This window comes from Brachycentrus maculatus, unplaced genomic scaffold, assembly GCF_059751285.1.
Source record: "Brachycentrus maculatus isolate JH-2025_06_01 unplaced genomic scaffold, ASM5975128v1 h1tg000033l, whole genome shotgun sequence".
In the NCBI taxonomy this organism is placed as follows: domain Eukaryota; kingdom Metazoa; phylum Arthropoda; class Insecta; order Trichoptera; family Brachycentridae; genus Brachycentrus; species Brachycentrus maculatus.
In genome coordinates, this window is record NW_028280787.1 from 1,496,598 (window position 1) to 1,524,352 (window position 27,755).

At 38.5% G+C, this 27,755-nt stretch overlaps 1 protein-coding gene across 1 annotated transcript in view; it reads left to right on the plus strand.

Moving 5' to 3' along the window:
• LOC148312758 (uncharacterized) overlaps positions 1-27,755 on the plus strand; it is a 42,802-nt gene that overhangs the window by 7,415 nt on the left and 7,632 nt on the right. The window contains exons 3-17 of the mRNA XM_088273660.1: positions 620-783; positions 2,345-2,488; positions 2,982-3,187; positions 5,261-5,495; positions 7,300-7,521; positions 9,315-9,415; positions 11,081-11,249; positions 12,843-12,989; positions 13,956-14,002; positions 15,846-16,066; positions 16,815-16,978; positions 18,620-18,763; positions 19,526-19,731; positions 20,622-20,856; positions 24,928-25,149. Of these exons, the coding sequence (XP_088129786.1) occupies positions 620-783; positions 2,345-2,488; positions 2,982-3,187; positions 5,261-5,495; positions 7,300-7,521; positions 9,315-9,415; positions 11,081-11,249; positions 12,843-12,989; positions 13,956-14,002; positions 15,846-16,066; positions 16,815-16,978; positions 18,620-18,763; positions 19,526-19,731; positions 20,622-20,856; positions 24,928-25,149 (2,627 nt within the window). The remainder of the gene's footprint in view (positions 1-619; positions 784-2,344; positions 2,489-2,981; positions 3,188-5,260; positions 5,496-7,299; positions 7,522-9,314; positions 9,416-11,080; positions 11,250-12,842; positions 12,990-13,955; positions 14,003-15,845; positions 16,067-16,814; positions 16,979-18,619; positions 18,764-19,525; positions 19,732-20,621; positions 20,857-24,927; positions 25,150-27,755) is intronic.

Below are 27,755 nucleotides of genomic sequence, written 5' to 3' on the forward strand. Positions count from 1 at the left end.
GACATTAAAAAAAAACATAAATTACAAAAGATGATAATAACAGATGGTGAAGAAAATGAAAGTCTGGGCATTTACGGAGCTCAAAACTGTCATGTATTTGTGAACAATTATTTGGACACACTCAAAATGTTATAATTAAATTAACTGGTCAAATTATAAGCTAAGTAATAAAATAAAAATGATATTTTTTAGAGTTTCTCATGTATAATGATTTTAATCCAGGATTCGGACCTCACATACAAATGAAAGAGTTTCTGCTCAGTAAAAATCTTTTTTCATCTCACCAATAGATGTCTCTCGTGAAGTCTATTGAATTCAAGAACTGTGTTTCGAGTTTAATCAACATATCTAGAAGTTCCAAGAATTTTAACAGTGTGGTTGTCAATTATGGGTAGAATTGGTAAACGTTACACATATGTAAAGTGAACACTTAAACCATCCTATTTGATGTCAAAAAATAGTATTTCTTTGTTATTTATTCTTACAGCCTTTGTCAATTTCATTCATTAATCTTTGTAAGCCACAGCAGTGCCCTATGCACCATTGGGTGTGGATAGTCAATCAGTATGTGGGGCCATCTGTCACCGGCACAAGACCAATGTCTGTTGTTTCTTTGCAGTTTCATCGGGGTGAGTCAATTCTTGACTCATTTTTTGCAGATAAACGATGTGGAGTTGATCAAACAGATTGCTGTTAAGGATTTTGACTATTTTTCTGATCATGTGATGTTCATGGATATGGAGGCTGACCCTCTCTTCGCCAACTCTCTTCTCGCTCTCGAAGGTAAGACAGAGGTCATTAGTTTTGTATCTTTGACTCTTACCACTCTGTAGGCCAGACATTCTGGCCCGTATGATTCTAGTAGGCAGCTCCGTGGGCCACAATGTCTGGCCCGGCGCAGGTATTACTTTAATCACTGATTTCTCTACCACCCAAGTATATTATACCAAAAAATATTTCAGATAAATACAGTTAATCTATTAACATGGTCATACGAATTGTCAGACAGAGTGTCCCAAAATTAATAATAATAAAACCCTTATCCGCACCCCGATGGTGCATAGGGCACTGCGTCATATAAACGCAGTGTTATCTTGATGGTTTACACATGAAGGAAAGGTGATCAGCCCTCCGCTTCAGGTACCCAGTCCAGGGTAATATTGAATAAATATGACAGTGAAAAAATCACTTATATTTATTTTACCCCCCTTGGGAATCGAACCCGGGACCTCCAGAACGGTAGCCGAGCGTGCTGACCATTACACTATGGAGGCGGACCAAAATATTTATTTTAATGGTAGAAAAACGTTGCGTACCTGATCAGTTATGAGAAAAAATGGTCAGAGTGGAAAAGGTTAAACAGTATTTTTTGTTGTTTAATAACCTCAATCTGAAAATTGGCAAAGAATGGTTGTGTTATGTTTGGTCAGTACTTCTATACGCAGTTGATTCGTGGACCCTCAAGATCAGCGCTACGAACCAACTAGAGGTATTCTAAATGCGGCCGGCTACATGTAGTGTGCTACATATTCCATGGACCGATATGGCCAGCAACGCAAATGCATTCGAAAGAGCAAGAGTAGGAAGACAGTTGCTGACTGATATCAAAGTCAGGTGTCCTATCTGGGGCATGTGCTGAGAGTAGACAAGTACGAGCTATTGAATCTAGTGGAGGGTCCACGAGGTGTGGGCAGAAGGCAGATCTCCTGGCTCCAGAATATACGAGATTGGATAAAGATCAGGACCGTTGAGACGCTGTTTAGAGCTACTCAAGGCAAGGACAATCACTCTCAAGTGATAGTCGACGCCAGAGAGATTCGACATAGCATACCAAAAAGGATACTCCGACACACCAGGAAGTTAAGGAAAAGACAGCTTGTAGCGGTAGCTCTTCCTACAGGCATAACCATCGGCAGGTTGGTCCTGTGTATAGGAATGTGAAACAATCTATGTCGACGCTGTCTTAGGTAACTATCGGGAACATACAGACCAATGTTCCGGATAATTTCAGGATTATCGATCATACCGCGCAACAATAGATAAAAATACGTAATCAAATACACATTCCTTCTAGTCTCTAAACTATTGTAGCCAAGCATACCCTGGAGAAACTGGTTCGGGTAGAGCCGAGGATAATAGCCGTACTCTCTCATGTAGAGATACCTCAGAAACTTCTTTTGGACTTTCTCTACCATAAGAGAGCAGGTATTTAAGCTCGTGTGGCCCCCAAATCATTGAGCCACTCTCGAGTCTACTTCGCACCAAGGAGTTATAAAGTTATTAAACACATCTTTAGTTCTTTCACCAAATTTGTAATATATTTTATGATATTTTGTGTGTTCAGGTCAGAAATGGCGTGATATGAGGTCCACTCTGAGTCCGGCCTTCACCAGCTCCAAGATGAGAGGAATGTACGACTTCATAGCGCGCTGCGGAGAACAGATGGCCAACTTTTATCTGGAAGAGGCGAAAAAGCCAGAAAATAAAGGTAAAAACAGGTTTTTAATGTAATTTTCAAGGCCTGGTTAGGATTTTTTTTATAGATTCATTCAAAAGTTCAAACACTTATCCGCACCCAAATGATGCATAGGGCACTGCATCATATAAACGCAGTGTTATCTTGATCGTAAAGACATGAAGGAAAGGTTATCAGCCCTCCGCTTCGGGTACTAGTCCAGGGTAATATTGAATAAATATTAGAGTAAAAAAATCACTTATATTTATTTGACCCCCCTTGGGAATCGAACCCGGGACCTCCAGAACGGTAGCCAAGCGTGCTGACCATTACACGTAGTGTAATGGTGTGACAACTTGTGTAGTTTTGAGTGTGTAAATAGCGCTATGGTGGTGAAGGGTGGTTTTGTTTGAATGCTGTGGTAGTGATTGTCCTGACGAAGAGACGGGTACGTCTCGAAACTGGTAGCCATAAAAATCTCATATTTTTCTTCATCTATGTTGAGATGTTATTTGGCTTCTTGCAGACAAGGGTCTGGTCGAGGTGGAGCTGAAGAATGCCTTCTCCAGCTACACCACTGATGTGATAGCCACAACGGCTTTCGGCCTGGAAGTCAACTCGTTGAAGGACGAAGACAACGACTTCTACAAGATGGGGAAGCAGGTCTCCAACTTTGCGGGAGCACAGCTGATCAAGATGTTCATGATGTTTGTGTTCCCAAAACTGATGAGGGTAAGAAGCCCAGCTCTTACCTCATTCGCAAATCAATATTACAACATTTGGAGTGTGTCCAAGTATTTGGAACTTTGGATAAAATAATATGTCAATCCTTGGCCTTATGACATCTGTTGAAATATCTGACTAATAATTTGTAACATCACAAGGATAAATAAAAGAACAGATCCCTGATTTTTCTTGCGGTCGGTAATTAGTCCGCACCATGATCATGCCCTATATCTGTCTCACTCTCCACGCTACGCATCGCCAGGGAGTAAGAGTGACACACGATGCGTGCTTTGATTTATTTATGTTACGATCTTATTTGTTTATATTACGATATATTTCAAGAATAATGTGACACACGTGTATTATAGAGTACCAAAAAGGCACAATGAATCCCATTGAACGTTTTTGTTTAGGAAAATAAATCGTTTCTTAACTAAATACATGATAAAAGTAATCATTTAAAAAACGGTGAAATACCGCCGCGCACGGGTATCTCTCAGGAACAAAGTTAACGCGGTTAAAAGGTTAATCATAAAAAAGGTCTCTGCTAAATAAAAGGTTTCTCAATCCAACCATAGATGGCTGTTGTGAATTTAAACAAGAAGCGACATGAGATTTATAATGACATTTTGAGTGTTGTAAATAATTTAACTGGTCAAATTATAGGCTAAAATAATAAAATGACAAGGATGTTTTGTAGCGTTTCTCATGTATGTGATTATAATCCAGGATTTGGACCACACATGCAAACGAAAGAGTTTCTGCTCAATAAAAAGCTTCTTTCATCCCACCAATAGATGTCTCTAGTAAAGTTCTAGTGATTCAAGCACATTGTTTCAAAATTGGATCATATATATATATATAGACCTTCCAATAATTTGAGTAGTGTGGTTGTCAATCATGGGTAGAATTGGTAAATGTTACACTTGTTAAAGTGATCACTTAAACTAGCCTATGACGGTCGTAAGCCCTGTAAATGCCCAGACTTCCTTATTCTTCTTTATCTCCGTTGAGATATTTAAAAAAAAATACATACATAGTAGATTGAGAGTGCATCAAAATACCTTGTTGAGAACTTCATATACCTTTCTGATCATAGCCTCTAGCCTCATCAGCAACCAATGATGCATAGGGCACTGAATCTCATAATTATCTTGATTGGTGATCACATGAAGTAAGGTGATCAGTCCTGCGCTCAGGAACCAGTTGAGGATGATGTTAGCCTTTCCGGGAGTACAATGATTGATGTCCGACTTTCTCTGGGGAGTGGGTTCTTTTTACATATTTTTTTTTTATCACGAAATCTATATACAGTGAAACCTTTATATATATCGTTACTCGAATAATCATTATCCCGGATTTTTTCGTTTATTTCTCCTACCCCAAATTTATATCATACATTCTCTCACTCCTTTCAACAACGTCATATATCAAAAAACTTGATTTTTCAAGAGATCGTTTTTAATGTTAAAAGATATAATAAAATATATTAAATTTTACTGTGCAACAGATCTTTTTAGGTGAAACCTGAATGTTTTTTCTCCATTTGAAAAATATTTAGTATATATTATTTCGAGAAATAAAAATACTTTGTGTTCTGATCCACTCACATTTTTATTAACCAACTAGTTTCAGCAACAACTTGTTGCCCTTTTCAGGGTTTAATTTATTACTTTAAACCCTGAAGAGGGCAACAGGTTGTTGCCAAAACTAGGTGGTTAGTAAAAATGTGAGTGGATCAGAACACAAAGTATTTTTATTTCTCGAAATAATATATCAATATTATCCACAAAGTTAATGCTTTCAATATTCAAAACATAATATTTAGTATTTAATTTTTTTTTTTAATTAAAACCTTTCCTTTTAAATGCAAAAACATCACTTTCTGCTCAGTAGCGGGTAAATATTAAGTTAAAAATATGCCGCTTTTGCTGGGATAAAGCACATTTTTAGGGCATTCCGAAAACATGCACAACTGAAAATTGTTGATTTTTAATATATGAGGTTGTTGAAAGGAGTGAGCGATATATGATACATATAGGATCAGTACAAAAATAATGTGGTGTCTTCCAATTGCAGCTGATGGGATTTTCCTTAGTGCCGAAACACGTCAATGACTTCTTCAAGGAGCTAGTCCAGGGGACCATGAAGGAGAGAACGGAGAAGAACATCATCCGACCGGACATGATACATCTGCTGATGGAAGCCAAGAAAGGGGCTCTGAAGCACGAGGAGACATCCGCTGAGGAGGCCAAGGACTCTGGCTTCTCCGCAGTGGACGAATCACACGTTGGCAAGGGAACAGTCAAGAGAAGTAAGCAAACATCCTCATATATTGAAAGCTATCCCACGCATTTCCAGATCTGATACAGAAGCATCTAGGCTTCCTGACAGACCTTCTAGATGTATTTCTAACAATAATTAGTTTTACATATTGAAAGCTGTCCCACCGCATTCCCAGATCTGATACAGAAGCATCTAGGCTTCCTGACAGACCTTCTAGATGTATATCTAACAATAGTTAGTTGTACATATTGAAAACTGTCCCACCGCATTCCCAGATCTGATACAGAAGCATCTAGGCTTCCTGACAGACCTTCTAGATGCACATCTAACAATAGTTAGTTGTACATATTGAAAGCTGTCCCACGCATTCCCACATCTGATACAGAAGCATCTAGGCTTCCTGACAGACCTCTTGCAAAGCAGTTTTTCGTTTTTGTTTTATGAACGAATTTGCGAAATTGATAGAAAATGTGAAACAAAGTTGTATTTTGATTTTACTGTGAATATAATGAGTATCTTAATGGTGGAGATTGACCGGAGCATTTCATCGTAATGATTTACGATGAAATGCTCCGGTCACACACGTTACGATGCGAGCATTAAGGCAGTTAGTACAGCGGGCCGAGCGCTTTATCCATAGTTTCGGATGCTCGGTGATGCTCGCCGCGAGCGATGTTACGACGTTATGTTACGACAAAATGCTCTGGTCAGTCTCCACCTTAATATAGTCAATGAGTCAACAGTTCATCAATATATGATTAACTTACTAACCATCATGCTGCCTCCCTATAGGGAGAGAGAATCGAAGAACACAGCGCTCTGCCTTTGCAAACATTCTTCTCCTCTTCCACGTTCATGAGCCTCCTCATGCATGCCCGCCGATCATTCTGACTCCTGACCAGACCGCTTTCAAGTATTCGACATACTTGATTATGCCATACCTTCCTTTCGTCTTTCTGTGCTCCTATTTCTGACTACATTCGCTTCATAATTTTGTTTTATTTCCTCTGCTGCGATAGGCAGAGAATGGAACGCCACACTTGTCTGACCCCACATACACTCCTAGCTTCCTTCCATCCATATGTACATCTAGTCATACATGCCCTACGTAATTTGCAGACTTTTGTCACTGATTTTGATCATCTGGTGGTGCCAAGTCTTTTTTGGCTGTGTTTATTCAGTTTTCCTGTTCATATTTGCCAAATATACTTTCTTTTATCCGTTTGCTACACATGTCCATATCACCTTAAAGAACTTTTCATTATCTTTTCAACTATCCCTAGTTAAGGTCGTGAGTCCTGTAAATGCCCAGACCTATAGTCTTCTTCGTCCATGTTTAGATGTCGAAAATAGCTCTTTATTGGAGATAATCCACATTTGTGAACAAGTGTTTGGACACGCTCAAAATTTTCTATCTATATTATTGTTAAGATGTCTAAACAGAACTCAACAGCCCCTCATACTGGAAGTCCTGAAGAGGAGAAGGTGGACATGGTTGGGACATGTCCTTAGAATGCCACCTGAGGGCATCAACCCCTCGTGTCTCTTCTTCCAACCCTGAGGATTCCGGCGCCCTGGAAGGCTGCTGACGACCATTCACCGACTATACTCAGCCGAATTTAGAGACGCCTGACTGACCTGGGAGGAAGCCAAGGAGATGGCGCGTGACAGAGTGACTTGGAGACGCTTTGTGTTGGCCATATGCTCCACCTAGGGAGCGAACATGGAAAGAAAAAAGAAGAAAGAAGATGTCTAAACACATGTGGAACTGTTACCCTCATGAGTCACATCTCTTCAAAGAATGCTGGTAGTGATTTTGTTCATTTTTTCAGAGTGGACTGATGATGAGCTGACAGCGCAGGCGTTCCTGTTCTTCTTGGCTGGGTTTGATACATCGTCCTCCATTCTGTCCTTCCTGGCTCACGCGCTGACTGTGAACCCGGAAGTCCAGAGAAGGCTGCAGCAGGAGATTGATGACGTAGCAGCCTCTAGCAAGCAGACCGTCTCCTATGCTGAACTTCAGAATATGAAGTACATGGATATGGTTGTATCAGGTAACTAAACATTTTTTTTTGAGGTCAAGGGATCTTGCATCCCTTATATCACTGCGACCATATTAGGTCTATTGTGTCTCCCTCTGTATCACAGCTCACTCCCAAGACCTACGTGTGTCATGTAGCTCACAACCTGTCTTGGTGGTAGGAGCTTCACCTTCTCGGAGTCCAGTAGCGGTCCTCTAAGGATGTGACTTCGTTTGCGAGCGAGTGCGTCACAATTATAGAGAATGTGGATTGGTGTTTCGTTATCCTCCATACAAAATCTGCATGCTGAGGAGTCATGTAGTCCAATTTTTGTCATGTGTTTCCTCAGTCTGCAGTGTCCTGTCAAGGTCCTGGTTAGGATCCTTATTTGTTTTTTGCTAAGCTTTAGAGCTTCTGTAGTGAATTTCCACGAGTACCCTGTGATCAGTTCCTTTGCGTGTTTCATCTCTGAGCTGTTGGACCAGATCTCTTGGCTCTTGTTCATGGCCCAGTTTTTAAGACTAAACTTGATAGTGCTGAGTGTCAGTCCGCATGTGAGGTCCGCATATACCCACACGATTATGGCTATGTTGTTGTCACCAATGTGTCACAAACATACCGACCTTACACTTGCATAACTATTTTAATAAAAATAACAGTTATCAAGAAAATAACTTGTGATAAGTATCATAACAGCTTTATTTCAAATCAGTTGTGAATGTCACAGCTGATTTGAAACGAGGTGATCAGTTCAATAGTTGGAATAAGTCTTCTAAAGTATGTTTAAAGATATTTTTTTTTTAAATTACCATACGCCTCTATAGTGTGACCACGCTCGGCTTCCATTCTGGAGGTCCTGAGTTCTATTCCCAAGGAGGGAGGGGGTAGTTCAAATAAATAATATAAGTGATTTTTTCACTCTAATATTTATTCAATATTACCCTGGACTGCTCCCTGAAGCGGAGGGCTGATCACCTTTCCTTCATGTGTTGACGATAAAGATAACACTGCGTTTATATGATGCAGTGCCCTATGCACCATTGGGGTGTGGATAAGGGTTTAAATGCTGATGGTTCATGTGCCTGTAGGAAGAGCTACCGCTATGTTGAACAATATCTCATGGGATATTGATCTGTTCCATGTGTCTGAAGGAGTTTTCCGAAGCGGGATTCTTCTACACCTTTAGCAATAGTATTCTTGCTTATTTTCTATTTTTGTTAGTGTATACGATTTAAATTTAAGTTTGTAATGTGTATGTTAATTATTTATTTATTATAACCCTTATCCGCACCCAATGGTGCATAGGGCACTGCATCGAATTGACGCAGTGTTACCTTGATCATTACTTACATGAAGGCAAGGTGATCACTCTTGCGCTTCAGGAACCAGTCCAGGGTAATATTAAATAAATATTACAGTGTAAAATCACTAATATTTTTTTTCACCCCCCCTGGGAATCGAACCCGGGACCTCCAGTACGGCAGCTAAACACGCTGACCATAACACCACGGAGGCGGACAAATGTTGATTATAACAAAATAAATTGAATTGAAATAAATAAAGATCATCATCATATCAGGCCGTTGAGCTCCACTGCTGGACAAAGGACTCCCCCTTCCGCCTCCACTCCTCCCGATCCTGCGCCGTCCCCATCCACTGTCTTCCAGCAAACTTCCTGATGTCGTCCACCCATCTCATCGGTGGACGTCCTTGAGGCCTCTGGTTCCTCGGTCTCCACACCAGAACGCGTTTCCTCCATCTGTCGTCGGTCATTCTGGCTATGTGACCGGCCCAAATAAAGATATATCAACAAAATATTATTCCAGAAACGATGCGGCTTTGGCCACCGCTGCCATCTTTGGACAGGAAATGCGTCAAAACTTATTCTGTCCAGCCGTTCAAAAATGAAAGCAGGAAGTCGTATACGGTAAGTCAAAACACAAACTATTTTTTACAACATTTTGAATGTTTGCAAATATTTGTTCTCAAATCTGGATTTTCTCCATTTGGAGTTATTTTTACATTTTGACATCTCAACATAGATGAAGAAGAACATGAATGTCTGGGTATTCACAGGGCTTATGACTTGTCATATGCTTGATAGTGTCAAAAAATAATTTAAATAAAAAACATTAAAAAATTAATAATCATGTTTCGTCCGCCTCCGTAGTGTAATCCACGCTCGGCTACCGTTCTGGAGGTCCCGGGTTCGATTCCCAAGGGGGGTAAAATAAATATAAGTGATTTTTTCACTGTAATATTTATTCAATATTATTACCCTGGACTGGCACCTGAAGCGGAGGGCTGATCACCTTTCCTTCTTGTGTAAACGACCAAGATAACACTGCGTTTATATGATGCAGTGCCCTATGCATCATTGGGGTGCGGATAGGGGTTTTATTTTATTTATTAAGGCGCCACTGCTTAGTAAAAGCTTTCTTCAACCAATATAGATGGCTCCTGTGAAATCACATACCGCTCACTCCTTTCGACAACGTCATATATAAAAAAAAACTAGATTTTTCAGGAGATCGTTTTAAAAGTTGAAAAATATAATAAAATGTATTAAAAATAAATATCAAGCCACTTATTGAACTTTTTACTGTGCAACAGATCTTTTTACGTAAAACCTAAATGTTTTTTCTCCATTTGAAAAATATTTAGTATATTTAGTATATTTTTGTCTGCCTCCGTAGTGTAATGGTCAGCACGCTCGGCTACCGTTCTGGAGGTCCCGGGTTCGATTCCCAGTGGGGACAAATAAATATAAGTGATTTTTTTACTCTAATATTTATTCAATATTACCCTGGACTGGTACCTGAAGCGGAGGGCTGATCACCTTTCCTTCGTGTGTTAACGATCAAGATAACACTGCGTTTATATAATGCAGTGCCCTATGCACCATTGGGGTGCGGATAAGGGTTTGAATGAAAAAATATTAAAAAAAAAATTTAAACAAAACCTTTTCTTCGAAATGCAAAAACAACACTTTCTGCCCTGTAGCCGATAAATATTAAGTTAAAAATATGCCGCTTTTGCTGGGATATAGTACATTTTCTGGGCAGTCCGAAAACATGCACAACTGAAAATCGACAATTTTTGAAATATGATGTTATTGAAAGGAATGAGCGATACATGCCTCAGAATAAACCTTCTGGACCTTGGTATCAGTCAGCAACTGTCTCTCTACTCTTGCTCTTTGACCATATCGGTCCATGGAATGCGTAGAATTCTACAATGTAGCCACATTTCGAATGCCTTTAATAGGTTCAAAGTGCTGATCTTTGATATATTTACTTTTGCTTATACTTATAACCCTTATCCGCACCCGATGGTGCATAGGGCACTGCATCGAATCGACGCAGTGTTATCTTGATCATTTCTTACATGGAGGCAAGGTGATTAGTCTTGCGCTTCAGGAACCAGTCCAGGGTAATATTAAATAAATATTACAGTGTAAAATCACTAATATTTATTTTCACCCCCCCTGGGAATCGAACCCGGGACCTCCATCACGGTAGCTAAACACGCTGACCATTACACTACGGAGGCGGACAATTGTTATATTTACCAAGTGAAAATTATATTTCAGCTGAAACCGGGAGATGCTGTGGTTTTCCCTATAAGGGCCATCCATTACGACCCTCGGTACCACAAGAATCCAACAACGTTTGATCCAGAGAGGTTCTCAGATGAAAATAAGGGAGACATTGTCCCATTCACCTATATGCCCTTTGGTGTGGGACCGAGAAACTGCATCGGTAAGAGCATTCATTTTTTATAATTTATATTTGAAGCACTAACTTTGTGATTTTCATTTTATAATTAAAATGTAACTTGGTTTTAAAATCACAATTTTTTTTTATAACATAATTATTTACAACATTTTGAGTGTGTCCAAATACTTGTTCACAAAATCAGGATTATCTCCAATTACAGGAGTTATTTTCGTATTATTTTTTAACATCTCATCAAAGATGAAGAAGAATATGGAAGTCTGGGCATTTACGGGGCTGACGACCGTCATGCCTGACCTTAAATGCCCAGACTTCCATATTCTTCTTCATCTTTGATGAGATGTTAAAAAAAAAACATAATTATAATGTCAACCAGTTTCGAAGCTAACCGCTTCTTTATCAAGACTGATTAGTACTAGTATTAAGACTGATTAATACTATACTTAAGTTATAATAAAATATTTATAGTGATTTTAAAACAAAGTTACATTTGAATTATATCATTAATCTATTGATCCTTTAATAATTGATTTAAAAAAAAATAATGCAGTCAAAATGCGATCTCTTGAAAGAATGTGTGACAACGATGTATGATAGATGTTCGAATAGTGACATTAGGAAGGAATGCAAAGCTGAGGAAAGGTTTGGATATGTAGAACGAATGAGTGAGGAAAGAACGGCAAAACAAATTTATGAGAATGTATCTGGAAAAAGGAGCAGAGGAAGACCGAGAAAAACTAGGCACAAGGTATGCCAAATACTTGAAAGCGGTCAGGTTAGGAGTAATAATCGGCGGGTACGTATGAGGAGATGCATGAACGTGGAAGAGGCGAAGAATGTTTGCAAAGGCAGAGTGGTGGGGCATTCTATTCTCTCTGCCTACCCCTGCGGCAAAACGGTGTGATGGTTAGTTAGTTTAAAAAAAATCTAGGTAGACAGTTACATTCCAATTGGAAAAAATAATTTGTCCTCTGCTCCACATACTGTTGTAGTAGATACGAGAAAAATGTAAGCTTGATTTGAAATGAATAATACTAATGATAGAAAAAGTGTCGAATAACATCCAACCTGTGTTATTGATTATTAATTAACATATAAATGCAGTGTTATTGATTATTAATTAACACAAAGGAAAAGTGATCAGCCCTCTGCTTCAGGTACCAGTTCAAAGTAACATTGAAAAAATATTAGAGTTGAAAATCACTTATATTTATTTGACCCCCCTCCTGGGAATCGAATCCCGGACCTCCAGTGCGGTAGCCGAGCGTGCTGACCATTACACTATGGAGGCAAGTTGCTAAAATCTGGTGGTGTCAAAAGTCTGCATAATCGGAGGACATGTATGATGTATAGATGTGAAGGCATCAAGGAGTGTATGTCGGGACAGAAGAGTGTGGCGTTCTATCCTCTCTGCCTACCCCTGCAGTGAAACGGCGTGATATTAGTAGTAGCTACTACACATACTACTGTTGTAGGATGAAAATGTATGTATGTCTCCAACACCACATATAATGCTATCTTGGTAAATAAACATATGCAGCCGGTATTTTCAAAATTGCAACCTGACAACAATATCATTCTCGATGAATTAAACTTGTATTTTTTTTTTAATTTTAGGGTCAAGATTCGCACTGTTGGAGATAAAAGCCGTCATTTTTCATCTGCTGCTGAAATTCGACCTTGTCAAAACGCAGAAAACCGAAGATCACATCCAGCTGAAGAAGGATTCGTTTACAATCCAAGCAGTCAATGGGTTTTGGATCGGTTTGAAGCCCAGATATTAGTATTATCTTACCACAGAAATAAAAACCATAATATATATATATATATATATATATATATATATATATATATATATATATATATATATATATATATATATATATATATATATATATATATACTTAGCCAAAATACAATGTCTTTTTTTTATTATACCCTTTTTTAAATCGGCTCTAATCCGTATCCAATAGTGCACAATGCACTGCATACAACTTTGCAGTGCCCTATGCACCATTGAAGTTGACGGAGACTCAGGTTTCGACCTAAACATCCAATTTACGTACATAATCTGAACTCTTTGGAGCACATATGCTGACCATATCGGTCCATGGAATGCGTAGAATTCTACGATGTGACCACATTTCGAATGCCTTCAATAGGTTCAAAGTGCTGATCTTTGTTATATTTTCATTCAAGCCCTTATCGGCACCAGGTTTCGACCTAAACATTCAATTTATGTACATAATCTGAACTCATAAATAAATATATTATATACAGGTGTCTCAAAGACGATGGAAGTCTGAGCGTTCCAGGGCTTACGACCTGGCATTTGGCTGGCATAACTGATCACATTGAATGATGTATAGCACTTCTTCTTCCTGGCTCCATCTCAACTTATCGTCTTTGTAGACTGTCGGGGTCAGCTCTCCTCGTTCTCAGGCTGTAGGTCCTTCTGTCACGGACAACGTCACCTAGGCCATGCCTTCGAATCATAATATCTTTCTGCAGCATCCATGAATTCTTTGGTCTTCCTCTAGATGTCTTTCGAGGAAGATCCACGGCGGTTGCCTGGTTCACAATATGATCAGGTTCTCTGTGTCCTATGTGCCCATACCATCTCAATTGCCTTTCCTCTACCTTACTATTGATGCCTGTTACACCCAGGCCTTCATATAGCCTGTTATTCGTAATAAGAACTTAACTGATCATTATGCCGCTCTTCCGCAGGGTTAGGCAGAGAAAATCGAACGCCACACCGATCTGCTTTGAAAACAATTTTCGACCCTTCCACATTCATGCATCTCCTTGAGGCAACCCACACATCTACTATGGCAACTCAAATCGAGTGAAATAACGAACACCCTACACCGGAGCCCGCAACGAGCGGATACTAGCCCGTCACACTTCGTCGCCGCCCGTCCTCCGATCGACACGTATTTCAACTGTTCTCATATTAGAATCACGCGATTATTCTTAAGTATTTCTTGATTGTAATTTTTATAGAACTGAATAAATTTGTGTTAAGAGTAATCCGCTTTCATCTTGCTTCCCTTCTGTTAAATTAAATTGGTATTCAACTAGAAACCATATCCTCATACTGACGGCCCCTATGTAAAGTACTCTATCTGCAAATCTGTTACTTTATAGGAGAGAGCTTAGAAGATTTTTTCAACGTATTTTTTTATTAATTAACGGCTTTATCTGAAATTCTAAACTAGTATTATACATTCCAAAACACGATAAAATAATGTATTAAATCGTTTCAAAACTTTATGCTATGTCAAAATTAAGTAGTTGGCGTTTTAGGAGTTCAGTTCATTTCGAAAATTCGATGTAGATAGCGTCTTATACGCCTGAAAACTAGGCGTAATTTATTTTGCATATTTTTTTTTGTTTATTTATATTTGTAGTCAACGGTCAGTTGATAACATATACCAAATATCTCAAAATTGACAAAAATGTAGTTAGAGCACTTTACTTAGGGCACGTCGATACATACCCATCGATAATTCCAACTCCTGACCTGACTATTTTCAAGTATTTGAGATACTTGATCATGCAAAGTTTTCCTCGGTCTTCCTCTGCTTCTATTATCAACCACATTCGCCTCATAAATTTATTTTACTATCCTTTCTTCACTCATTCAATTCACATGCCCAAATCATCTCGATGGACCTTTCTTAATTTTATCAATCAAATTGTGTCGTGTTGTGGTCCTGTGGTTAGTGTCACGGACTCTTGAGTCAGAGATTCTTTGTTCGAACCCACTCTACCACAATTTTATAACCTATTTCTAATAAAAAGCTGCTTAGGCTCACAGAAACAGTATAAAATTGAAGTATTTTTGTAAATAATAAAAACACAAATATTTCTTCCTAAAATAATGCTTTTCCCAGCCTTGCATTCTTTCCGTATATCACCATTGGAATATTTATCATATATGGTTTTGACGCACTGAGAGGTCGCGTTTTGACTGCATTCAGTCTATTTTCATCCTTCTTTTGCCAACTCCGTGCTTCGCTTCCAGAATATTTTTATTATTATTTTTATTTACTTCATGTACAGAAAAGAAATAAGTACACTGGCGGGCTTATTGCTAAAAAGCAATATCTTACAACCAACCAAAAACAGTCTAGTGATATTGGTCAAAACGTTTGATACCATATATACATGTTTACAATCAGAGGGTAGATAGTGCTTGAACATTAAAAAAAAAACATAAATTACAAATTGATGATAATAAGGAAAGTAAAGGAAGAAGGGAGTTTAGGGAAGGAGGTAGAGGGAAAAACTAAGGGAGGAGGTTTGATGGACAGTTAGGATTCTAATGATAGACTAGTGATATTGCTCAAAACGTTTGATACCATATATAGCTGTTTGCAATCAGAGGGTAGATAGTGCTTGAACATTAAAAAAAACATACTCTTATATTACAAATTGATGAAAATAAGAAAGGCAAAGAAAAAAGGGAGTTTAGGGAAGGAGGTAGAGGGAAAAACTAAGGGAGGAGGTTTGATGGGACAGTTAGAATTCTAATGATAGATAGAAATGTCTCAGACGTTTCTTATAAGTTATTAGAGAAGAGGTTTTTAACATTTTTTTTTTTATTTGTTCCAGACGATGTCTTTGGATTATTGGGATATCCTGTTATTCCTGATTGGATTAGGGAGTGCCGTTTATCTCCTCGGAAAATGGGAGAGCACGTATTTCAGTAGAAGAGGGGTCAAGAGTCCGCCCATGGGATTCCCATTGATTGGCCATATAACACGCTTGTTGATGAAGAAAGAACACATCACGGAGTTTGCCCAGAGAATGTACGACGCATATCCAGGAGAGAGGTGAGAATCAAATGTTTTTTAAAGAGGTATACAAATTCAAAAAATTGCGCAATAAACTGGTTGTGATCGGTAGTCTCGAGGGAAGAGAGGAAGAGGAAGATCCCCACACGATGGACCGATCAAGTTAAGGCAGCAGCAGGCACCTCGGCGGTTGGAGCGCTACGTGCAGCGCAGTCAAGGGATAACTGGAGGAGAGTCATTGCTTCCACAAGGGTCACTATCCTCAGTAATGAGAGGGAGAGGCAGATCCCCACACGATGGACCGATCAAGTTAAGGCAGCAGCAGGCACCTCGGCGGTTGGAGCGCTACGTGCAGCGCAGTCAAGGGATAATTGGAGGATAATCATTGCTTCCACAAGGGTCACTTTCGTCAGTAATGAGAGGGAGAGAAAGATCCCCATACGACGGACCGATCAAGTTAAGGCAGCAGCAGGCACCTCGGTGGTTGGAGCGCTACGTGCAGCGCAGTCAAGGGATAACTGGAGAAGAGTCATTGCTTCCGCAAGGGTCACTATCCTCAGTAATGAGAGGGAGAGGCAGATCACCACACGATGGACCGATCAAGTTAAGGCAGCAGCAGGCACCTCGGTGGTTGGGACGCTACATGCAGCGCAGTCAAGGGATAACCGGAGAAGAGTCATTGCTTCCACAAGGGTCACAACCCTCAGTGATGAGGGCTAAGACGGAGAAGAAGCATACTTGTAATGTTATACATATATTAATATTTGTTTTTTCCATTTGTTTTCAGTTATATTGGATTGAATCAGTTTATGAAGCATTTCTTACAAATCAGAGACTTGGAATTGATAAAACAAATTACTGTGAAGGATTTTGATAACTTTACTGACCATATGAACGTGTTTGACAATGACGCTGACCCTCTTTTTTCCAACACTCTTTTGACTCTCCAAGGTACAAAATGATTATTAAACTTAAACACTCACCTTACCTACAACATTTTGAGTGTGTCCAAATACTTGTTTACAAAATCTGGATTATCTCCAATTCATATTATTTTTGACATCTCAACAGAGATGTAGAAGAATATGGAAGTCTGGGCATTTACGGGGCTGACGACCGTCATAGGCTGGTTTAAGTGATCACTTTACACACGCATAACGTTCACCAATTCTACCCATTATTGACAACCACACTTTTAAAATTCTTGGATGTTCTAACCAATTTCGAAACATTGTTTTCGGATCTCACATACTAATAAAAGAGTTTCTGCTCAATAATAAAGCTTCTTTTCTTCTCACCAATAGATGTCTCTAGTGAAGTTCTAGTGATTCAAATGTTTCAAAATTGATTCATATATATATAGAACTTCCAAGAATTTGAGTAGTTGTCAATAATGGGTGGAATTGGTGAATGTTACACATGTGTAAAGTGATCACTTAAATCAGCCTATGACTGTTGTCAGCCCCGTAAATGCACAGACTTCCATATTCTTCTTCATCTTTGATGAGATGTCAAAAAATAATATGACTGTTCATGGCCCTGCTGGGGCGCCTAACTAGTGGAATTAATATTGTATGTGGCACAGTTGAAAAGGGTTGAGGTCTAATTTATTTTTAAATTCACATTAACCAATTAGTGTATTTTGCCAGTTTATAGAATGTTGAAAACTTTACAATATGCATCATTAACACGTTGTCGGCGGGACATGGCATTTGCCGTTTTTCGCGGACTGTCGGTCAACTGCGGGACACGGCAAATGCCGTTTTTGTCGACTGTCGGTTATCGGCGGGAAACGGTAATATACGGGTTTGTTAGCTTTGTTGAGATGTCTTGTCCAGATTGGCTAGTGTGTCGCTTGTAAAGGCATCCCCAGAAATCTAGAGTTTTTATGCGATCTCAATCTCAAGTTTAGTTTGAGCCATTTCAGGTACTGGACTATTTTTCATACCGCTCGCACTGTTTTGTTAACTGTTTGGTATGTTATTATTTGAATATATTAGCATTGTATAGGGAATGATACCTCGGAGAGGAAGACTATTTATTATAGTTTACAATGCTTTTGTCCGCCTCCGTAGTGTAATGGTCAGCACGCTCGGCTACCGTTCTGGAGGTCCCGGGTTCGATTCCCAAGGGGGGTAAAATAAATATAAGTGATTTTTTCACTGCAATATTTATTCAATATCACCATGGACTGGTACCTGAAGCGGAGGGCTGATCACCTTTCCTTCATGTGTAAACGATCAAAATAACACTGGGTTAATATGACACAGTGCCCTATGCACCATTGGGGTGCGGATAAGGGTTTTATTATTATTATTACAATGCTTCTAAAATTGTGAAATACGGAATACTTAATTAAAAATTATGATTATAATTTATTTTTGATGATCAAATGTTACATATGATTTCTATGAAAATTTCAATCGAAAATATTATTTGGTTTAGAAATTGTGTCAATTTTAAGAAAGCGATATATTTTCGCGCTCATCGCGAAAAACACCCGCTATAGGCTAGAGTCTATTGTTCGAAGCGCCCGACTACAATGTGTTAAGGTTTAAGGTTTTTTTAACCCACGATGTGTTGTGTGTTCAGGTCAGAAATGGAGAGAAATGAGGTCCACTCTGAGTCCGGCCTTCACCAGCTCCAAAATGAGAGGAATGTACGACTTTATAGCGCGCTGTGCGGAACAGACGACCAACTTCTATCTGGAAGAATTCGAGAAAACGGAAAATAAAGGTATACAAGGAATGACTGGTCGAGTGGCAGTCTCCAACTCGTGGTGGCCATATGCTCAACCTAGGAGCGAATTTTTATTTCAATATTCATTTAATATCGATTTTAATTAAAATTTTACTTAGTAAATACCAGTATTTCTTAAAATCTACTGTGACACGTGTTTCGATGCATTCCGCATCATTTTCAAACTTGTGTTTGAAAAAGGATAGATTTTACCACAAAGTGACTGCCGAATCAATTAATGAAATTATTCAATATTCATAATTATTTTTTGACATCTCATCAAAGATGATGAAGAATATGGAAGTCTGGGCATTTACGGGGCTGACGACCGTCATAGGCTGGTTTAAGTGATCACTTTACACACGTGTAACATTCACCAATTCTACCCATTATTGACAACCACACCACTCAAATTCTTGGAAGTTCTATATATATATATATATATATATATATATATGAACCAATTAAGAAACCTTGTTCTTGAATCACAAGAAGTACATTGGCGGGCTTATTGCTAAAAAGCAATATCTTCCAACCAACCAAAAACAGACTAGTGATATTGATCAAAACAGACTGTTTTCTATCAGAGGGTATATGGTACTTGAATATTAAAAAACATAAATTACAAATTGATTATAATAAGGAAAGCAAAGGAAGAAGGGAGTTTAGGGAAGGAGGTAGAGGGAAAAACTAAGGGAGGAGGTTTGATGGACAGTTAGGATTCTAATGAAAGATATTAATGTCTGTTTTTCCTTTCAGATAAGGGTTTGATTGAGATCGAACTGAAAGGCGCTTTCACCAGATACACAAACGATGTGATAGCCACAGCTGCTTTCGGCCTAGAAGTCAACTCCCTGAAGGACGGTGACAACGACTTCTACAAGATGGGAAGCAAAGCTTCCAACTTCTCCGGGATCCAGATGCTCAAGATATTTTTGATACTGCTGTCACCTAAATTTTCAAAGGTATGAACGCCTTCTTCCTGGTTCCATCCCAACTTATCGTCTTTGCAGACTGTCGGGGACCCCTCTCCTTGTCCTCAGGTTATAGGTCCTTCTATCACGGACAACGTCACCTAGGCCATGCCTCCGAATCATGTTATCATCTAGGCCTCCATGAGTTCTTTGGTCTACCTCTTGATGTTTTTCAACAACAATCCATGGCGATTGCCTGGTTCACATCAGATTATCTGCGTCCTATGTGCCTATACTCTCTCGATTGCCTTTCCTCTATCCAAGCGGCCAGACTATGGAATGAATTACCTCACCTTGTAAAAAATGCACCTTCTCTTATAACTATTAAAATAAGTCTGAGACATTACTAACTATCATTAGAATCCTAACTGTCCATCAAACCTCCTCCTCTAGTGTTTCCCTCTACCTCCTTCCCTAAACTCCCTTTATCCTTTGCCTTCCTTATTATCATCTACATATTACAAATATGTTTTTTATTAAATTTATTTTATTAAAATTAAACACTTGAATATAGCACTTTAATGAGTTTTATTTTTATATTTACGACTAGTTTCAAAAACGACAGATGTTTTCATCTTCTGGTACAAATAAATTTTTTTATCAAATGTTTAAGTACTATCTACCCTCTGTGCAAACAGCTATTTATGGTATCAAACATTTCGACCAATATCACTGGTCTGTTTTTGGTTGGTTGAAAGATATTGCTTTTCAACAATAAGCTTGCCAATGTAGTTTTTTTCTTCTGTACATGAAGTTTAAATAATTAAATGAATATATCTTCTTTTTCTTCTACACTCTACCATTGTTTGTCCGCTGCAAGTCCCAGACGTCCTGGCCATCCATTGCTTCCTTGATCTATTTCAATGAATTTCGTTTTGCAGTTTTTGAGGATTCCTTTGCTGCCGAAGACAGTCAGCGAGTTCTTCAAGAACTTGGTGCGGGTGACCATGAAGGAGAGAACGGAGAAGAACATCATCCGACCGGACATGATACATCTGCTGATGGAAGCCAAGAAAGGGGCTCTGAAGCACGAGGAGACTTCCGCTGAAGAGGCCAAAGACTCTGGCTTCTCCGCGGTGGACGAATCACACGTTGGCAAGGGAACTGTCAAGAGAAGTAAGCAAACGTCCTCATAGTGTCAATCTTCTTCTTCTTCTTCATCTTGTTGTGTAGGCCTTATGGCCTGTTTTTAAGAGGGATTAGCCTTCTGCAATGTCGATTCCCAGCTATTGATTCATCTCTTTGGTGGTCTGCCCGAGAGTCGTCTACCATGGGGTTGGCCGTACAGTGCGATGTGGAGGAGTCTGGATGGTTAGATACCATTGTCTCCTTCGTTGCCTTCCCCACCTAACGACATCTTCCATCTCGCATATTTCCCTGATCCTGGCGTTTCTTATTCTTTCTCGAAGACTCTTGCCAGATATGCTTCTTAGAGTCTTCATTTCTGACACTCTAAGCGCGTTTATTGTCAATAAACTAATTCATTTATTTATATACAGCCGAACTCGGTTATAACGAGGATGACGGGACCGACTGAATTTACTTGTTATAACCATTACTCGTTATATCCGTGAACAGGTATTTTTAATAAACATACCCATCACATGAAGATATGAGTATTTGGAATAGTCGCAGAGAACTGATCAAGGGGTACTCGCGGAAATTCACCACAGAAGCTCTAAAGCTTAGCAAAAAACAAATAAGGATCCTAACCAGGACCTTGACAGGACACTGCAGACTGAGGAAACACATGACAAAAATTGGACTTCATGACTTGGGGAGTCACGAAGAGGAGTACGTAGATTTTATAAGTAGGATAACGAATCGCCAATCCACATTCTCTATAATTGTGACGCACTCACTCGCAAACCAAGTCACATCCTTGGAGGACCACTACTGGACTCCGAGACGGTGAAGCTCCTACCACCAAGACAGGTCGTGAGTTACATGACACACATAGGTCTTGTGAGTGAGCTATGATACAGAGGGAGGTCACAATAGACTAATATGGTCGCAGGTGACATAACGAATGCAAGATCTCTTGACCTCCCAAAAAATAATCTGGAATGGTTGTTACACAACCGAATAAGCCGTAATACAAACAAAACTACACAATTAAAATTAAAACTACGTCAATCAAGTTTTCATATAAAATTCGGAAATTATGTACTGCGCTTCTTTGGGCGCTTGTCCACTACCCGGAATTCGACCGTCCGGCAGTCCGGTTTTGAAAAATGAAAACGACTACGACAGTTTAGCGTGATCGAATTTACGTACAACGTGTTCACGCACCAAAAGCACAAGCCAATCATCGTTTTAAAACGCTAACTGACGTGCCGGACGGTAAAATTCTGTGTAATTCTGTGTAGTGCACAAACACCCTTTGGGTGCAAAAATCATTGTTGAAAAGTTTCATCAACATGCATATGATCACAGTTCCTATATTTTTTTGGGTCTGTTATGTTCTTTTCAAATGCAGATAAAAGTACAATGTTGACACTGTGGATTGTAAATAACAGTTGTATGAATTTTTGGATAGTATTTTTACTTGTTATAGCCGAGAAGTAGCTCTTTATAACCGTGAATAAGTGTATAGAGAAAATCATAAAATAAAATGTCAACATTTAGAGTGTGTCCAAATACTTGTTCACAAAATCTGGATTATCTCCAATTACAGGAGTTATTTTCATATTATTTTTTGACATCTCATCAAAGATGAAGAAGAATATGGAAGTCTGGGCATTTACGGGGCTGACCAGCCGATGACGGTCGTCAGCCCCGTAAATGCCCAGACTTCCATATTCTTCTTCATCTTTGATGAGATGTCAAAAAAAATAATAAAAAAATAAAATAAAATGTCTATGAATCTTTCCTCCTTATATTGCTCACTCCTTTCAACAACGTCATATATCAAAAATCGTCAATTTTCAGTTGTGCATGTTTTCGGAATGCCCAGAAAATGTACTATATCCCAGCAAAAGCGGCATATTTTTGACTTAATATTTACCCGCTACAGGGCAGAAAGTGTTGTTTTTGCATTTTGAAGAAAAGGTATTGTTTAATTATTTATATTAATATACTAAATATTTTTCAAATGGAGAAAAAACCTTCAGGTTTAACCTAAAAAGATCTGTTGCACAGTAAAAAGTTCAATAAGTGGCTTGATATTTATTTTTAATACATTGTATTATATTTTTAAACTTTAAAAACAATCTAGCTAAACTGGCAGTGCACAACGGAGTCCTGGTTTCAACTCTAATGTATGGAAGTGAAACATAGAGTTGGCAAAAGAAGGATGAAAGTAGACTGAATGCAGTCGAAATGCGATCTCTCAGAAGAATGTGTGACAAAACGATGTATGATAGATGTGCGAATAGTGAAATAAGAAAGGAATGCAAAGCTGAGATAAACATTATCGATAAAATTAAGAAAGGTGTGTTGAGATGGTTTGGACATGTAGAACGAATGAGTGAGGAAAGAACGGTAAAACAAATTTATGAGGCGAATGTTAGCGGGAAAAGAAGCAAAGGAAGACCGATCAGGTATGCCAAATACTTGAAAGTGGTCAGGTTAGGAGTCGTAACAATCGGCGGGGATGTATGAGGAGATGCATGAATGTAGAAGAGGCAAAGAATGTTTGCAAAGACAGAGTGGCGTGGCGTTCGATTCTCTCTGCCTACCCCTGCGGGGAAGCGGCGTGATGGTTAGTTAGTATTATATTTTTAAACTTTAAAAACGATCTCCTGAAAAATCAAGTTTGTTGATATATGACGTTGTTGAAAGGAGTGAGCGATATATGATATTCCAAATGAGTAATCTCTATTACTCACTTTGGGACATTAGATTAACCTTTTCATGGCCGCAAATAAATTACGCCGCAGTGCTCAACAGGCCAAGTATTTTTTTGAAAAAAAAAAGTTGTCTAAATATTTTTTTTTTGTTGTTTTTATTGAATTATAATTTACTTACCAAATATTATATCCCGCATTGATTGTTAGAGTTTTATTCTTGAAGTTAAACCAGTTTCAAATTTTCAGGGTTGTCACACTAAGTCGCACACGCAAGTTTTTATTAAATTTAATATTAACATACAACTATTATTTATCAATGGAATATTTTAAAATAATAAGAAAAACACAAAAAAATTGAGCAAAATAAAAACCCCTGGCGTTCAAAACAATCGATTAAAATAATCAATATTTCAAGTGGTTTGAGTGGTAGCCCTAATGACATCTGTCAACTGTCAGCTGAAAGTGATACCGATAAATCACTTAAAAGTATTTAAAAACTTTAAAAAATATTTTGTGACAACTTCAACTGATGGCAATGTATATTCCGTTTTTGACAGATTGTCAATATGAGTTAAAACTGCGGAGTAATACGTCATCAAAAGTACTGACGAGATATCTCGTCTCTGGCCATACGGGCACTCCGCCATTTGCCGAGATATCTCGTCTCTGGCAACCATCGGGTTAAGGTTAACAAAATTGAAAAATATATAAGAAAGTAATAAACATGAAAATACAGAAAACAAAACTCTATACTCAAAATGTTGGGTCTACAATTAATTAAATTATTTTTTGACATCTCATCAAAGATTCGTCCGCCTCCGTAGTGTAATGGTCAGCATGTTCGGCTACCGTTCTGGAGGTCCCAGGTTCGATTCCCAAGGGGGGTAAAATAAATATAAGTGATTTTTTCACTGTAATATTTATTCAATATTATTACCCTGGACTGGTACCTGAAGCGGAGGGGTGATCACCTTTCCTTCATGTGTAAACAATCAAGATAACACTGCGTTTATATAACGCAGTGCCCTATGCATCATTGGGGTGCGGATAAGGGTTTTATTATATTTTTTATTACGTCAAAGATGAAGAAGAATATGGAAGTCTGGTCATTTACGAAGCTGACGACCGTCATAGGTTGGTTTAAGTGATCACTTTACACACGTGTAACATTCACCAATTCTACCCATTATTGACAACCACACTTCTCAAATTCTTGGAAATTCTATATATATGAACCATTTTTGAAACATTGTTCTTGAATCACTAGAACTTTACTAGAGACATCTATTGGTGAGATGAATTGGTCTTGTAATTGGAGAAAATCCAGATTTTGTGAACAAGTATTTGGACACACTCAAAATGTTGTCTACAATTGATAGTTTGTTTATAATTCCAGAGTGGACTGATGATGAGCTGGCCGCGCAGGCGTTCCTGTTCTTCATAGCCGGGTTTGACACCTCATCAAACGTTCTGTCCTTCCTGGCTCACGCGCTGACTGTGAACCCAGAAGTCCAGAGAAGGCTGCAGCTGGAGATTGATGACGTGGCAGCCTCCAGCCAGCGGGCAGTGTCCTATAATGATCTTCAGAATATGAAGTACATGGACATGGTTGTATCAGGTAATGAGGAATGGACCATCAGATATATTCCAATCCTATATGCCCGCCTCCGTGGTGTAATGGTCAGCACGCCCGGCTACCGTTCTGGAGGTCCCGGGTTTTCCCAGAGGGGGGTCAAATAAATATAATAATAAATAAAAACCATTATCCGCATCAAATGGTGCATAGGGCACTGCTTCATATAAACGCAGTGTTATCTTGATCGTTTACACATGAAGGAAAGGTGATCAGCCCTCCGCTTCAGGTACCAGTCAAGGGTAATATTAAATAATAATAAAACCCTTATCCGCACCCCAATGGTGCATAGGGCACTGCATCATACAAACGCAGTGTTATGTTGATCGTACACACATGAAGGAAAGGTGATCAGCCCTCCGCTTCAGGTACCAGCCCAGGGTAATATGGAATAAATATTAGAGTGAAAAAATCACTTATATTAAATAAATATAAGTGATTTTTTCACTCTAATGTTTCTTTCACATCTTTTCTTCACGTGTTAACGATCAAGATAACACTGCATTCATATGTTGCAGTGCCCTATGCACCATTGGATGCTGTATCAAACCCTAATTTAAAGAATATGTGGAGGTCCTCACCAAAACGTAACAATTCTTTTATATATGATTTTAAGTAATCAGGAATTCTAGCTTGTAAAATTGTTACATTTTGGTATGATTTAATGATTTCATATCGGTTTAATTTAATTTAAAAAAAAATAAAAATTGCTTAGTCAAGTATTCTTTTTTGTATTTTACATTAAGTTTTTTGTATTTTGTATTAACTAATTATACTTAGAAACCTATACCCTTATACCCTGTACTATGACTATTTATTTTGTATACCCACACACAGGCCATGCCTTTGTGGGATCTTTTTTTGCATTCATTTTTATTTTTTTATTAATATTTTTAATTTTTGAATTTATGTAATGCAACAGAATTTGAAATAAAGAAAAAAAAAATACTTAAGATTTTATATTGGATTGGTCACGGTTTGTCGCAAATTTAATTGTGTTTTTTATAGAATACAGTAAAAAGAACAGATTTGCATTTGAAGGATTTTTTGTGCAATATCCACAAATGTTACTGATTAAATTCTTCTCCGTCTTAATCCTCATTGCTGAGGGCTGTGACCCTTGCAGAAGCAATGACTCTTCTCCAGTTATCCCTTGACTGCGCTGCACGTAGCGCTCCAACCACTGAGGTGCCTGCTGCTGCCTTAATTTGATCGTTCCATCGTGTGGGGGATCTTCCTCTCCCTCTCTTTCCCTCCAGGCTACCGATCACAACTAGTCGTTCCAGGCTATCCTTGTTGCCACGCGCAACGTGTCCAAAGAACTGGAGAATCCGTCGGGTACAGATATTGGCCAGAGTCAAGCCATCCAGGCGTAGTTCCTGGCGAATGGACTCATTGGTGCGTCTAGCTGTCCATGGAATCCGACAGAACTGATCAAATAAAACATTCATATTTTCCTTGTGGATCATCATAGATTGGAACGCCACATCAACCTGTCTTTACGAACATTTTTTGTCTCTTCCACATTCATGCATCTCCTCATACATACCCGCTTATCTCACCATGCCCAAGTATTTGAAATACTTGATCATGCCAAGATTTATATTTCTTCTGCTTCTATTTCCAATCACATTTTCATGATAACTTTGTTTAGCTATTTACAACATTTTGAGTGTGTCCAAATACTTGTTCACAAAATCTGGATTATCTCCAATTACAGGAGTTATTTTCATATTATTTTTTGACATCTCATCAGAGTTGAAGAATATGGAAGTACTGGGCATTTACGGGGCTTACGACCGTCATAGGCTGGTTTAAGTGATCACTTTACACACGTGTAACATTCACCAATTCTACCCATTATTGACAACCACACTACTCAAATTCTTGGAAGTTCTATATATATGAACCAATTTAGAAACCTTGTTCATGAATCACTAGAACTTCACTAGAGACATCTATTGGTGAGATCTATTGGATCTCACATACTAATATAAGAGTTTCTGCTTAATAAAAAGCTTCTTTACATCTCACCAATAGATGTCTCTAGTGAAGTTCTAGTGATTCATGAACAAGGTTTCTAAATTGGTTCATATATATAGAACTTCCAAGAATTTGAGTAGTGTGGTTGTCGATAATGGGTAGAATTGGTGAATGTTACACGTGTGTAAAGTGATCACTTAAACCAGCCTATGACGGTCGTAAGCCCCGTAAATGCCCAGACTTCCATATTCTTCATCTTTGATGAGATGTCAAAAAATAATAATGTTTAGCTATCATTTCTACACTCATTTGATTCACACACCTTTCTTAATTTTATGAATAATGCTCATCCCAGCCTTGCATTATTTCCTTATTGATATAAGTGATACGAACAATTATTCCAACTCATGAATTTTACTAGTAAAAATTGTGCAGAACATATTTGATTTTTGACGTTTTTTCCTGACTACTACTAATAAAGAAAATAATATAAAATTAAAAGAGTGCAAAGTAATTAGCTTTGTCCGCCTCCGTAGTGTAATGGTCAGCGCGCTCGGCTACCGTTCTGGAGGTCCCGGGTTCGATTCCCAAGGGGGGTAAAATAAATA